Source organism: Felis catus, chromosome C1, assembly GCF_018350175.1.
Source record: "Felis catus isolate Fca126 chromosome C1, F.catus_Fca126_mat1.0, whole genome shotgun sequence".
Lineage (NCBI taxonomy): Eukaryota > Metazoa > Chordata > Mammalia > Carnivora > Felidae > Felis > Felis catus.
Window position 1 is genome coordinate 126,810,935 of NC_058375.1, and position 16,640 is coordinate 126,827,574.

General features: G+C 34.9%; 1 protein-coding gene across 8 annotated transcripts in view; it reads right to left on the reverse strand.

The window, feature by feature from the left end:
• The window catches only part of ZRANB3 (zinc finger RANBP2-type containing 3), a 304,924-nt gene that overhangs the window by 105,159 nt on the left and 183,125 nt on the right, over positions 1 to 16,640 (reverse strand). For all 8 annotated transcript variants that reach the window (XM_045034812.1, XM_045034811.1, XM_045034815.1 and 5 more), the window contains 2 exons: positions 11,709 to 11,940; positions 7,527 to 7,612 (listed from right to left, as the gene is read on the reverse strand). In XM_045034812.1, the coding sequence (XP_044890747.1) occupies positions 7,527 to 7,612; positions 11,709 to 11,940 (318 nt within the window). The remainder of the gene's footprint in view (positions 1 to 7,526; positions 7,613 to 11,708; positions 11,941 to 16,640) is intronic.

Here is a 16,640-nt window from a genome sequence, read left to right on the forward strand (position 1 = left end):
CATTATCTCACTCCCCTTTCAGCAATATTTCACACTGTGTAGACATCCATCAACATTCGCCCTTCTATTTTTCCATTTCTCTAAGCACATAACTGTCTTTCCCGTTTCCAAAAAAATTAAACTCATCATCTTCTTGCCACCCTAAAAAACATAGATATTCTCAATAATACCATGTAGCCATAAAAAAGGACGAAGTTATTTACACATACAAAAAAAAAAGAACAAATAAGTGAACCTCTGCTTAGGTCCATAAGGACAAAATAAAAAACAATCAGATGTTTATACTGTGTAGCATCTGTGTAAAAAATATGTATCTGTTGGATGCCTGGGTGGTTCAGTCGGTTGAGCATTTGACTTCAGCTCAGGTTATAATCTTGAGGTTTGTGGGTTCGAGCCCCACATCAGGCTCTGTGCTGACAGTGCAGAGCCTGCTTGGAGCTCTCTCTCTCTCTGCTCCTCCCCCCCTCAAAATAAATAAACTTAAAAAATATGAATTTGCTTGAAAATGCACACAATTTCTGTGAAAAAATTAAAAACAACGTATAGTTTCCAGAAAAAAGTGAGTGAAAATATTTTTCAAAATACATACTCTTACATAGATTTAGAAGTTTGAACAATGTGAAAGTGTGGTCTTAAAGTGATGTACAAACCAGACTTGTACATCTAGTCATGTATGTGCCTTTCATGCTTTGAAACCCCACACTGAGGAGGCTAGCAGGCAGAGGGAAAGGGGAGTTATTGTTTAATGTTTGGGATGATGAGTGAGTTCTGGAGATAGATGGTGGTGATGTACGCACAACATGAATGTACTTAATATAACTGAACTATAAACTTAAAAATGGTTAAAATGGTAAATTTTCTCATGTATATTTCACTGTAATAAAAAAACTCTTGCAATACTAACAAATAAAAAACATAAAACACCTTCCAGTGCCTTCTTACTGCTATTCTGATGAAGAAGACCCCATATAATACACCCATAACTAACTCCATTCTGTCTTGAGACTCTATTTTATTAGCTTAAAAATATTCATATGACCTGGCCTACTTTTAGTTCCTCAAAGGCTTAGTAGTGTCTTTTGCTCTCAGACTTAGCACATAAAATTTCTCTTCCTGGAATGCAAATAATATCACTTACTCACAGGATGCCCTTTCTGTCCTTTGTGACGTGAATGTTCACTCTGTTAAACTCTGCCATAATATCCTTTACTTCCCTTTTATGACACTCACCACAACTGTTATTATCTGGTTAGTGTTTGTTTGACTTGAGACCTCAGTGAGGGTTGGAACCATGTAGGTGGTGTTCTGTAATGCATATCTGATGCCTAACACATAGCACTGCAAATAACAGATACCCTATAAATATTTTTTGAATGAATGGGTTAATTCAAAATTAAACCCACTCCAGATATAGTCTAATCAATGAGTGGAGTAGAACCATCCCTTACCCGGAATGTTAATCTGAATAGTATGTCTCAGTATTACCTTATTTTTACCAGTTCTGACAGACTGGTGGCTTCAGCTTAGCCTATGTTTATTCAAAACCAGAAGTCTTGGGGCGCCTGGGTGGCTCAGTCGGTTGAGCGTCCGACTTCAGCCAGGTCACGATCTCGCTGTCCGTGAGTTCGAGCCCCGCCTCGGGCTCTGTGCTGACAGCTCAGAGCCTGGAGCCTGTTTCCGATTCTGTGTCTCCCTCTCTCTCTGCCCCTCCCCCGTTCATGCTCTGTCTCTCTCTGTCCCAAAAATAAATAAACGTTGAAAAAAAAAATTTATAAAAAAAAAACCCAGAAGTCTTTTTGAACTAAACTAGTGATAATAGGTGAGGATTTCTCAAATCCCTTCCACACAAAGCAGACTTTCTAAGCATAAGTGCAAAATTTGTCCTATTAATTTTTATCTAATTATTTTTCAAACTTATCTCTGCCATCCAGTATATTCACCATTTCTCTCAGATTTTAGTCATTTGCAAATGGAATAGACCTGACCTCTATTTAGCTCATAGATAAGAACATTAAATGTGACAGTGCTGAGGACAAAATACAGTGCAACTCCATAAGAGACATTTCTTGAAGCTGGCAAGACCTATTAATTAACACTTGTGGAAAATGGCTACAAATACCTTTAATATGTATTGACATCCAGCATTTTCTCTCTCATAAAAATTTAGACAACTATTTCTCCTAAGAGGTAGAAATGGCACAAAATATCAGCAGTAATGAAAGTTTAGAAAATTTGATAGATTTTCATAAAAATATGCTGAGATATTCTTAACCTTTAAGCATGACATCAGGGAGGACAAATTTGTCTTCCCATAGTGTGCCTTTTGAAGGTGGCTGCCGATAACAGAATGCTTCGCTGGATTATATATGTGTCCCCTTTTTCTGTGTAAAAGAACATTTATTAAAGTTGCCATTTCTGAGGTCTTTCTTACTGCCAGGAAAAGTGAAAAAAAAAAAAAAAAGGCAAGATGAAGTCAGATACAGCGCAAGCCATTTAATGTTGCCAGGTGCCTAGAAAGTGACAGAGCGTGACTGGGTGATCTGTTAAAGTCTTTCCTAGCTCTAATGTGCTAATGGTTGATGACTGAATGTGCTGCCTATCCAAATCGTATTTGTATTTATAGCTTCTCCTAACTATAAAGCAGTACAGTGAATGATGTAAGAGATTGTGCATATGGGATGTTCTGGTTGAGTAATACTTTCTCTGTGCCTCTCAAGTCAAACCAGGTAGCTAGACTTCTCATCTCCAAACCACATTTGCAGGAGTATACTTCTGTTTGTGATCTCATATGTATCTAATAAACTTTATCAAGATTAAGTTGTATTTTTGCTCAAGCTTCATTTAACTTAATTTGAATACAGCCATGATATTTCAAATATAAAATATGGGTCTAGAACTGAATATCTAACCATAATGTGCTTTCTGCACAATTATAGTGTGAAAATGACATCTTTATGAAATCGAAACATTATGGACAAAATTTAACATTCCAAACTAACTTAAAATGCCAGGAAATGCCTTGATCTGAATCATAGTTTATGATACCATACTGGTTTCAAGGTAAAGAAGTAAAGGAATAACATAAAATTTTTGAAACAGAATCTGGAAGAAAATGTCTTTTGAGAAGCATAGTAATAATCTTGAAGTGGCTTTCTCTAGTAAATAGGAAATAGAACAAAATCTCCCCAATCATAAAGCATTTCCAAAATGTCATTTTTTCTTTGCAACAGCATATATATTAATAATCAAGAAAGGGCCAGTTATACACTTCTGTTCTCATATGACAAATCCTAATCAAAAAAGATGAAATTCTCTGACTCTAGGATTTCTTAGTCCCCTAAAGATAAATCCAATTAATATGTTTGTTTTATGTAAGCAAACTTTTGGCATTTATAGTCTGCAACAATTGTGACTAAGAGCTTCCTAACAATATGTAGCATCATGTCTATTTGGCATTATATCTTAAAATTATTTATTATTATTTATGTATAGAAAGACATGATGACATGTTCTAGTCACAGGACTAGAATAATCTTGAAATTCATATGGAACCACAAAGGACCTCAAATAGCCAAAGGAGTCTGGAGAAAAAAGAACCAAATTTCAAGATACAGTACAAAGATATAGTATTCAAAGAGTATGGCAGTGGCACAAAAATAGACACTTAGATTAATGGAACAGAGTAGAGAGCTCAGAAATAAACCCACACTTATACAGTCAATTAGTTTACAACAAAGGGGGCAAGAATATATGATAGGGCTAAAGACAGTCTTTTCAATAAATGGTATTGTGAAAACTGGACAGCTACAAGCAAAAAAAAAAAAAAAAAAAAAAAAAAAAGGAAGAAACTGGACCACTTCCTTATACAATATACAAAAATAAAATCAAAATGGATTAAAGACCTAAATGTGAGACCTGAAACCATACAACTCCTAGAAGAAACATAAACAGTAATCTCTGAGACATCACCCTTAGCAACGTATTCATGGATGTGACTCCTAAGGGCAAGGGGAAAAAAAGCAAAAATGAACTATTGAGATTACACCAAAATAAAAAGCTTTTGGAAAGCAAAGGAAACCAGTAACAAAACAAAAAAGCAACCTATGAACAGAGAAAGATATTTGCAAATGATATATCTGATAAGGAGTTAATATACAAGACATAGAAAGGACTTTTAAAACTCAACACTGGAAAAGCAAACAATCTGATTAAAAAATGGGTGGAGGATCTGAATAGACATTTTCCCAAAGAAGACATACAGATGGCCAATAGACAGATGAAAAGATGCTCAATTAACACTGCTAATCATCAGGGAAATGCAATTCTCCAAATCATATTTGTATGATTCTCCAAATGATATGATTCTCCAAATCCTATGTGTATTTACAGCTTCCTCTAAATATAACCCAATCAGAATGGCTAGTAGCAAAAGATAAGTGTTGGCGAGGATGTGGAAAAAAGGAATCCTTTGTGCACTGTGACTGGGAATGTAAAATAGTGCAATCACTATGGAAAACAATATGGAGGTTCCTAAAAAAATTAACAAGAGAAATACCATATGATCCAGTAATTCCACTACTGGGTATTTACCCAAAGAAAACAAAAACACTAATTCAGAAGATATACGTATCCCTATGTTTATAGTAGCATTATTTACAATAGCCAAATTGGAAGCAACCCAAGTGTCCACTGATAGATGAAAGGATAAAGAAGATGTGGTATATAAACACAAAAAAATCATCATCAGTCATAAAAGGGAATGCTATTTTGGCATTTATGGCAACATGGATGAACCTAAAGGGTATTATGCTTAGTGAAATAAGTCAGACAGACAAAGACAAATGCCATATGGTTTAACTTATATGTGGAATCTAAAAAACAAAACAAATGAACAAACAGACAAAGCAAATTCTTAAATACAGGGAATAGACCAGTAGTTGCCAGAGGGGGAGTGGGTGGGGATCTGGGTGAAATAAGTGAAGGGGATTAAGAAGTACAATATTCCAGTTACAGAATAAAACATGGAGATGAAAAGTACAGTATAGGGAATATAGTCAATAACATAATAATATTGTATGGTGACAGATGGTGACTACACCTCTTGTGGTGAACACTGTACAGAATTGTTAAATTACTATGCTGTACAACTAAAATTAATATATCATTGTATGTCAACTATACTTCAATAATTAAAAATTAATTATTATAATCAATGATGTATGCTGAATTTTATTAAGTTACATCTCAGCATAAATGGAGATGATATAACGAAGTTTTCCTTTTCATTATTAACATGACTATATTAATACATTTTCTAATATTAAACTATACTTGCTGATATGAATCCCATTTGCATATGGCTAACATACTAGGTATTTTAAGAAGTTTCTGGTTTATACTAATATTGAAGATTCCTACATTTACAATCTTAAGTAAAAATAGGTCTGTGTGTGTGTGTGTGTGTGTGTGTGTGTGTGTATGATACTGTGTGACAGTATCAGTGTTCATCTGACTTCATACAGTTTGGAAGGGCTCTTTCTATCTCTGTTCTCTGCAGTCCTTTAAAAAGCACCAGAACACCATGACTACATAGGGTTATTTAAAAAACTTGTAGAAGGATAAAGGAAAACACACACACACAGAAAAAATGTACGGGACTAAGGGACTCATATCACAAAGAGCTGATTTTTATAACATATAAGATTTCCAGTATATCAGTAAGAAAAAAAAAACAGCCAGTAAGTTTAGTAGACTAAAAGGTAAAAAACATAAACACAACAAAAAGGAAAAAAGTACAAATGACTCTTACATGTATGAAAAAATGCTCAATTGCATTTAGTAACATGAGAAGACAAATGTGTATAACAACTACCGTCACATTTCATCAGCAAAATGAAATAATTTCTATTTGAACATGGTGGCAAGGTGTGGGGAAACAGACAATCTTATTGCTGGTGGGAATATTAATTGGTATAACTATGGTGGAGCATAGTTTGAAAAAATCTAAAAAATATACAAATACATTGTACCAGCAACTCCTCCTCTATAAATTTATCTTGCAGACTTACTGCTATGTGTGTGACATGAAATATTAAAATAGCTTGTAATTATTGAGTACTCACTACATGCCACTCACTGTTCAAACCTTATAAATATTAGCTAATGTAAGTCTCCTAATAACTCTTTGAGCCAGGAATAATTATTTTCTCTTTTTAGAGCTAAAGATGCTAAGGTATGGGGAGGTAAAGTTACTTTTGTAAAATGAAACATGGTAAGTACTGGATAGGAATATAAAAGACAGGTGGCCCAGTTCTAGTTTTGCATGCTCTTTGCCAATACAAAGAGAGGCTCTTTGCCTCTCAAAATGTGCAAGCGTATTCACTGCTGTATTGGACCCAACAGCTAGTTACCACAAAGGACTATTAATGGTAGACTAAATAAATTATAGTGCATTTAACAAAAAGAGGGGCACCTGGGTGGCTCAGTTGCTTAAGCGTCAGACTTCAGCTCAGGTCATGATCTCATGTCACGTGGGTTCAAGCTCTGCAACGGCCTCTGTGCTGACACCTCAGAGCCTGGAGCCTGCTTTGGATTTTGTGTCACCCTCTCTGCCCCTCCCCAACTCGTGTTCTGTCTCTCTCTCTCAAAAATAAATAAACTAAAAAAATAAACTAAAAACAAAAGAGAGCAAGAAGAATGTCAAAGCCCTTTTAAGAACTCATATAGAAAGCTCTCTAACACATACTAGGTGAAAACAGCAAACAGCACACAATGTGTACATTATACTACTATATATTTATATATATACTTATATATTTATATATATACTTATATATTTATATATACTTATATATTTACATATATGCATATAAATGACATGAAACGATATTATACATACAGAATCATAAGTACTTTTTTTTTTTTTAACGTTTATTTATTTTTGAGACAGAGAGAGACAGAGCATGAGTGGGGGGACGGTCAGAAAGAGAGGGAGACACAAAATCGGAAGCAGGCTCCAGGCTCCAAGCTGTCAGCACAGAGCCCGATGCGGGGCTTGAACTTGTGAACCACGAGATCATGACCTGAGCCGAAGTCGGACACTTAACCAACTGAACCACCCAGGCGCCCCAATCATATGTACTTTTTAATCCATGGAGTATCTCCAGAAGGATACACAATAAATCGCCAACAGTGGTTACCTGGGAACGGAAATGGTTGGCTGGGGCATGAGTGGAATGGGAACTTACTTTTCACTTTTGTAGACTGTATACACTTATCCAGTCAATACAAATAAATAATTTCAAAAATAAAATAAATGGGAGGTAAATTAGAATAAAGAAAAACTGTCATTACCTACTTCTTTTATTTATTTTATACATAGGTCTTCCACAAAAGATTTTACTTGAAGAAATTATTCCATAACCACAAAAGTTCGAAAAACACTGGAATAAAGAATGACTAATGAAACCATAATGTTCACAGTAAGTATATGAGGATTAAAATTAATAGGAAGTAGTTTTTCATACCTCATATGGGCATTGCAGTATCTTTTGGCATACTCGGTCCATGTTCCAAATTTTTGTGGAAAGAGAGCTTCAATCTGCATGAAAAGCTGTAACAACACAAGGGCTCTCAATATGTTGCAACATTTTGAAGTAAATATTATTACTATGATAAATCCAGTTAACAAAATAATAAAAAAAAGAAAAGAGAAAATCTACCTCTTCTTTCTCAAGCCTCCTCCTCCCCCTTCATCCACCCATCTCTGCCATCCTATTCTTCAGGGATAAAACTGCTATCCTTTTCTCTAACGTACATTTATATATTTTGTATGCCTACATAAGGATATGTATACAATAAAACCTTGATTGTGAGTAACTTGTTCTGCGAGTATTCTGCAAGATGAGCAAATATTTCTAATAAATTTTAACTTGATATATGAGCAATTTCTTGCAATACCAATAGTATATGATGCTGAACGTCACATGATCACAACTGAGCCAATGGTTCTTCTCACTCTCTCTCCCTGAGAGATTGTGGGTGATCGTCTCCCATGCTAGGATGCTTGGTCTCAGGCCATGGTGTTTGGCAGAAATCAACGATTTTTCAGAACACTGGAAGGCGCTAGTATATTTTTTGTCACTTCAAAGCACCTATGGACAGTCCTTTGCTTTTCCATACAAGAGTAAGCTTAGGAATCCTTTGCTTCATTCTAGGTCATACTGCCTGCAGATACAGACCCTTTTCTTTGCTGCCTTCTTGCCAGTTATATTAAATACAGTATATGACAAGAGTTTACTAACACTGTACTGTAGTCAACATCCATCAGTAATAGTGAAAGTCATCCTACACAATAACCCTTGTCTCTTGTCTCCCTCACACCAGCCACGAAGGTTTTCAAAGGTAAATGCAAGTTCATTTGTTTATTTTTCTTTATATTTTGTATTTTAAAATTATTCTATTATATTACATTATTGTAATAATTTTTATATGAATATTCTTGTGTCTTGGAATGTACCATCTGAATTTCCATTATTTCTTATAGGGAAACTCACTTTGAAATACAAGTGCTTTGGATTACAAACATGTTTCTGGAATGAATTATGCTGGCAAACCAAGGTTTTACTGTATATTCTCTTTTATTCACATGAAGCTCATCACATTATACATATACAACTAGAATTTTGTCCCCTAAAATATGTCTTAGACTTTATCAAAGTACATATACATCTATTTGTACTTAGTTTTAAAAATTAACTAAGCAAAGTATTACCATAATAAAGCATTGTTTAAAAGGCCCATGGCACTCATTCCTACGTAGAAGTACTGTAATATATTTAAACAGTCTCATATAGGCTGTTTCTAGCTTTTATACAGTTACAAAAGTTAATAACATCATGTAAGTCTATGTATGTGTATGTGTGCATATATAAACATATGCAGGTGTAGGTATACGTATCTACAACATCTATCAATAATTTATCTATTCACTTACCTATCTATGTATCCATCCATCTACCCAACCATCCACTACCCACCAATCTGCATCTCCATTAGATGAGACTGTAGAATATATTTTTAGAAATGAAATAGGTTGGTTTAAGGTATGTGCTTTTTAAAGTTTGACGGATGTTACTGTGTTACACTGTAAAATGCAGGTCCCAATTTATATTCTGATCAATAATATGACATCTTTCATTTTTATAACTGATAGATTACACATAGAAATGTCTTTTATTTTAGTATGTTTTTTAAAATTAGCAGCTTCATTGAGAAATAATTCATATATCACTTTTATTGTTCATACTTTTACAGTGTATAATTCACTGGCTCTTCATATATTCACAAAATGCCTCAATGACCACTATCTAATTCTGTAATAATTTTATCACTATAGAAAGGAAGCCCATACCCATTACTAGTCATTTTCTATTCTCCCTCTCCCTAATCCTGGCAATCACCAATATGATTCCTATTTCCATTAATTTGCCTTTCTTGATATTTCACAAAAATAGAATCATACAGTACGTAGCCTCTGTGTCTGACTTCGTTCACTTAGCATAGTGCTTTCAAGGCTCACCCATGTTGTAGAATGTATCAGTACTTCATCCTTTTTATGGCTGCATTTTCATTATCCATTCATCAGTTATGGACACTGGCTTCTTACTACTTTCTGGATATTACAAATAATGCTACTATGAACATCTGTATCTATATAATTTTTTGTGAATATATGTTTTCAGTTTTCTTGTGTATATACTTAAAAATGGAATTGCTAGGTCTCATGGTAACTCTGGTTTTAACTTTCTAAGTAATTGACAACAAGTTTTCCAAGGAGTAAAATTTATAGCGGTATATGTCTATGTTAAAAAAGAAGAACAATCTCAAATCAATAACCTAATTTTCTACCTTAAGACATTGGGAAAGAAAGAGTAAACTAAACAGAAAACAGCAGGAATATATAATAAAGACTAGAATGCAAATAAACAAGATAGAGAATGGAAAAACAACAGAAAAAAAATCAATGAAACCAAATACTGGTTTTTGGAAAGATTGAGATATTGAGAAAATTTTAGCTAGACTACCCAAATTAAAAAAAGAGAGAGAAGACTCAAGTTACTAAAATCCAAAATAAAAGAGGGGACATTACTACCAACCTCATAAGGAAGAAAGGGAATACTATGAACAAATGTACACTAATAAGTTAGATTACTTAGATAAAATGCAAAAATGCCTAGAAAGACAAAGAGTATCAAACTGACTCAAGAAGAAATATACAATCTAAACAGACATATATTCAGTGAAGAGAATGAATCATTAATTTAAGAAATACCCACAAAGGAAAATTCAAGCTCAGATGGCTTCACTGTTAAACTCTACCAAATATTTAAAAACAAATACCAATGGTTCATAAACTCCTCTAAAAAACAGAAAAGGAGAGAATACTTCCCAACTCATTCAATGAAACCAGTATTGCTTTGATAACAAAACTAAAGATATAACAGGAAAACTATAGATCAATATCTCTTCTGAATAAACACACAAAAATCATTAACAAAATAAAGCAAACTGAATCCAGCAACAAATAAAAAGATGATAACACAGTCAAGTGAGAATTATCATGGAATGCAAGGTTGGTTTAACATCTGAAATCAATTAACATAGTACACCTTACCAATAGCTATCTCCCAGTCTTGGCTTACTAATCAGATAACAATTGCTACTTATGTTAAGTGCTTACCATGTGCCAGGACACACAGCAAGATACTTTCAAACTAGTATTTCCTTTAATTCTTACAACTACAAGACAAAAAGCACATTGTTTTCTATGACTCAGTGTTCATTAATAGAAAGGACTTCTCTAGGTTATAGTGACCCTTACAGACTCATAAGAATTTCATCCATCATTTCTTTTTTAATTACTCCATGCTCTACTTGGCTCTAAGAATAGTAAGGCTAAATGGGGTATCAAACAAATACCTTATTCCTCCATTCTAAGTAATTACCCTATCTAATCTGAACATAAGTACTAGTTTCTCTCTATCTTTCCAACCATGGATTTTGAAGTAAAAGAGAAATAGAAAGAAGTTCTGTAATGCAATACAAAAGATATAAAATAGATTAAAATCCAATCCCAAGGAGTTTAAAATGTAAAACAACAAACTGGATAAGTAAAGATTAAAACCATATCAGAACCACAATAAATGTGGTGACTATTACAACTTTACACTAAATATGAAAACCTTATGCCAAAAGTAAAAACTAGGGGCGCCTGGGTGGTGCAGTTGGTTAAGCATCCGACTTCAGCCAGGTCACGATCTCGCGGTCCGTGAGTTCGAGCCCCGCGTCGGGCTCTGGGCTGATGGCTCAGAGCCTGGAGCCTGTTTCTGATTCTGTGTCTCCCTCTCTCTCTGCCCCTCCCCCGTTCATGCTCTGTCTCTCTCTGTCCCAAAAACAAATAAACGTTGAAAAAAAAAATTAAAAAAAAAAAAAAGTAAAAACTATTTTTTTATATACATGTGCTAGCACAGGAAAGGTTCACATATAAATAGAGAGGACAGTCATAGTAAAAGATGTATTTAATTAATAGCCATCTAGAAGTTCCCAAAGTATTCTTCTAGCATTTGAAGCAACTAATTTAAAATTAAACACTGCAAAATAGGTGAATGATATATATTTTTAAAGCCAAAGTATAAGGATTCTAATACCTCTTCAGGCCTTCCCAAGGCTGGAGTTCCTGTAAGAAGAATGGCTCGTTTGGCTGTCTGTACTATTGGTAGTAAAATCTTGCTGCGGGTTGCATTCCTGGACTTCATGTAGTGTGATTCATCCACTATAACAACTTTGAAATTCTGATTATTCAATGCACATATCAAAGTCTCTGCATCTGTGGTTAAAAGACCATAACCTAGAATTGTCACTTTGCTTGTAGATATTCTCCTAGGGAAAAAAAATCCATATATTTAAAAATATTTCAGTAACCAATTTAAATATTTAAATATTTCAGTAACCAATCTTAAACAATACAACTCTTTGGGAAGAAATTCAGAGGAAATAAAGAAAAATACTGCTGAAACTCAATTTCTCTTAAGATTTTAGAGTTTTCAGATATGACAAGCAAGAAAGCAAAATTTAAAATTTTGGTTAACCAAAACCAAATTTTTGGGTAAATTGTCTTTGGAAGATTTTGACATCTACCAAGCCACATGTTACTAAGATTAGGATATTACTTCTGAGAATATTTGCTTCCAGACATCTAGAATCGTGGATAAAGTGGATACTCAAATATTAGTTGAATCTTTATTGAAGCCTTCCCACAGAGAAGCAGCATTTTTCAGCCCAGGTGGTAGTGGGATTTTGAAGACACTACTTAGTATTGAAGGGCTGTCCAGTGCACAGCAGGGCATTTCATATTCCTAGACTGTCCCACAAGCAGAGTCCTTGAAACCATGACAACAAAAATTCCCAGCCATGGGGTGATGAAGTATGGGAAAGGCGAGAGGGTACCACTTTATACAGAGTAACACGGGGCTCAAGAGATCTCTAACTTTTGGACTATGTAATTATTCATACATCTATATTATTATTTACCACGCTATAACGAAATTTTTCATTTACATATTTATCTCCTTTGCTACTTAATGAGGACAAAGAAATATGTCTTATTTATCTTTGTGTATGCAGTGTTATGCTCCTAGTGAGTTTGGAGAATTAAATAGTTAGACAAATAAATGAAAAAACAATAAAATACATTACTTTAGCATTTTCTATAACATCAGCGAAAAAATACAGGACAGTCAGTCTTCTGCAGTTCTCTACCCCCTAAGAGAAAAGGCAGAGCTCCTAAATATTACAATACAACAATACAACAATTGCATTTAAAAAATGTTTTATTTTTAAAATTTTAATTCCAGTGTAGTTAACATATAGTGTTATATTAGTTGTATTCAGTTGTGTACAATACAGTGATTCAACAATTCCTAGTGAGTATTCACCTAGTGAGTATCAAGATAAGTTCTACTCTTCAATTTTTTTTTTAAATTTATTTATTTTTGAGAGACAGAGAGAGACAGCGCGAGCAGGGGAGGGGCAGAGAGAGAGGGAGGCACAGAATCAGAAGCAGGCTCCAGGCTCTGAGCTGTGAACACAGAGCCCGACGTGGGGCTCGAACCCACGAACCGTGAGATCATGACCTGAGCCGAAGTCGGATGCTCAACCAACTGAGCCACCCAGGCGCCCTGATAAGTTCTACTCTTAATCCCCTTCACCTATTTTACCCACCCACCCTACCTACCTCCCCTCTGGTAACCATCTGTTCATTGTCTATAGTTAAGAGTCAGTTTCTTGGTTTGTCTCTTTTTTTTTTTTTTTATTCCTTTGTTCATCTGTTTCCACATATGAGTGAGATGGTATGTTATTTGTGTTCTGACTGGCTTATTTCACTTAATATTATACTAACTATATACAGGTTGGTGCAAATGCCAAGACTTCATTCTTTTTTAAGTTTTTTTAAAATTTATTTTGAGAGAGAGACAGAGAGAGAGAGAGAGACAGAGAGAGAGAGAGACAGAGAGAGAGAGAGAGAGAGAGAGAGAGAAAGTACAAGTAGGGGAGTAACAGAGAGAGGGAGAGAGAATCCGAAGAAGACGGATGCATAGCTGAATCTCACAACCATGAGATCATAATCTAAGCCCACATAAAGAGTCAGATGCTTAACTGAGCCACTCAAGCACCCCTTCATTCTTTTGTTATGGCTGAATAGTATCCCATTCATCGATGGGATATCCATCCATCAATGGACAATAGGCTGATTCCATAATTTGGCTATTGTAAAAAAAATGCTGCAATAAACATAGATACATATATCCTTTTGAATTAGTGTTTTCATATTCTTACAGTAAATACCCAGTAGTGTGATTACCAGATCATATGGTAGTTTTATTTTTAATTTTGGTGGAACATCCATACCGGTTTCCTCAGTGGCTACACCAGTTTTCATTCCCTCCAACAGGGCATGAGTGTTCCTTTCTCCCCACATCCTCGCCAACATTTGTTTCTTGAGTTTTTGATTTTAGCCATTCTAACAGGTGTGAAGTGACATTGTGATTTTGATTTGTATTTCTCTGATGATGGATGATGCTGAGAATCTTCTTATGTGACTGGTGGATATCTGTTTGTCTTATTTGGAGAAATGTCTGTTTATGTCTTATTCCCCTTTTGTAGTTGGGTTGTTTGCTTTTTTGGATGTTGTGTTACGTTCTTCTTATATTTTGGATTCTAACCCTTGATCACATATGTTGTTTGCAAATATCTTCTCCCATTCAGTAGGTTGCCTTTTAGTTTTGTTGATGGTTTCCTTCACTGTGCAGAAGTTTTTTTTTTTTTTTTTTTTGCAATATAGTCCCAATAGTTGATTTTTGCTTTCATCTCCCTTGCCTTAGGAGACATATGTAGAAAAAAGTTGCTACAACCAATGTTAGAGAAATTACTGCCTGTGCGCTCTTCTGGAATTTTTATGGTTTCAGGTCTCACATTTAGGTCCTCAATCCATTTTGAGTAAATTTTTTTGTATGATGTAAGAAAGTAGTCCATTAACATGCTGCTGTCCAGTTTTCCCAATTTGTCTATGATTTGTTGAACAGATTGTATGTTCTTGCATCCTTTGTCAAAGATTAATTGACATATAATTTTGGGTTTATTTCTGGATTTTCTATTCTGTTACATTGATCTATGTTTTCTATTTTTGTGCCAGTACCACACTATTTTTATTACTACAGCTTTGTATTGTAACTTGAAGTATGAAATTTTGATCCCTCCAGTTTTGTTTTTCCTTTTCAAGACTGTTTTGGCTATTCAGGATCTTTTGTGGTTCCACAGAAATTTTAGGATTGTTTGTTCCTGTTCTGTGAAAAATACTGTTGGTATTTTGATAGGGACAGCATTAAATGTGTAGACTGCTTTGGGTAGTACAGACATTTTAACAATATTTGTTCTTCCAATCCATGAGCATGGAATGTCTATTTCTTTGTGTTGTCCTTGATTTCTTTCATCATTGTTTTATAATTTTCAGAGTACAGGTCTTTCACCTCTTTGGTTAAGTTTATTCCTAAGTATCATACTATTTTTGGTGCAATTGTAAATGGGATTATTTTTTTTTTAATTTTTTTAACGTTTATTTATTTTTGAGACAGAGAGAGACAGAGCATGAACAAGGGAGGGGCAGAGAGAGAGGGAGACACAGAATCTGAAATGGGCTCCAGGCTCTGAGCTGTCAGCACAGAGCCCAATGCGGGGCTCGAACCCACGGACCGTGAGATCATGACCTGAGCTGAAGTCGGAGGCTTAACCGATTGAGCCACCCAGGCGCCCCTGGGATTATTTTCTTAATTTCTCTTTCTGCTGCTTCATTATTAGTGTATAGAAGTGCATTTTCTATCTTGTGATGTTACTGAATTCATTTATCAGATTGGTGGAATCTTTAATGGTTTTCTATATAGCATATCATGTCATCTGCAAACAGTGAAAGTTTTACCTCCTATCAATTTGGATGCCTTTTCTTTTTCTTGTCTGACTGCTGTGGCTAAGATTTCCAATACTATGTTGAACAAAAATGGTGAGAGTAGACATCCCTGTCTTGTTCCTGACCTTTAGGGAAAACCTCTCAGTTTTTTCCTCATTAAGGATGATGTTAGCTGTGAGTTTTTCATATACGGTCTTTATTATGGTGAGATATGTTCCCTCTAAACCCTCTTTGTTGAGGATTTTTATCATGAATGTATCTTGTAGTTTGTCAAATGCTTTTTTTTTCATCTATTGAAATGATAATATGGTTCTTATCCTTTTATTTATTTATTTTTAAAGATTATTTGAGAGAGAGAACATGAGTGGAGGGAGGGAGGGAGGGAGAGAGAGAAAGAGAGGGAGGGAGAGAGAATCCCAAGCAGGATTCAGTGCTGTCAGCACAGAGCCCCATGTGGGGCTTGAACTCACAAACTGTGAGATCATGACCTGAGCCGAAGTCAGACGCTCAACCAACTGAACCACCCAGGTGCCCCAATCCTTTATTGATGTAATGTAACAAGTTGATTGATTTGTGAACACTGAACTACCCTTGGCTCCTGGAAATGAATTCTGATGGATCCTGGTGAATGATTTTTTAACATACATTGTTGGATTTGGTTTGCTAGTATTTTGTTGAGGATTTTTGCAACTATGTGCATAAGGAATCTTGGCCTGTAGTTCTCTTTTTTGGTGGTGTCGTTGTCTGGTTTGGTATCAAGGTAATGGTGGCCTCATAGAATGATCTGGAAATTTTCCTTCCTTTTTTATTCTTTGGAATAGTTTGAGAGGAATAGGTATTAACTCTTTAAATGTTTGGTAGAATTCTCCTGTGAAGCTATGTGGTCCTGGACTTTTGTTTCACTTTTTTGAATATTGATTTGATTACACTGCTGGTAATCAGTCAGTACAAATTTTCTATTTCTTCCTGACTCAGTGTTGGGAGATTATATGTTTCTAGGAATTAGTCCATTTCTTCTAGGTTGTTCAATTTGTGGGCATACAATTTTTCATAATAATCTCTCATAATCTTTTGTATTTCTGTGGTGTTGGTTATTATTTCTCCTTTTCCATTTCTGATT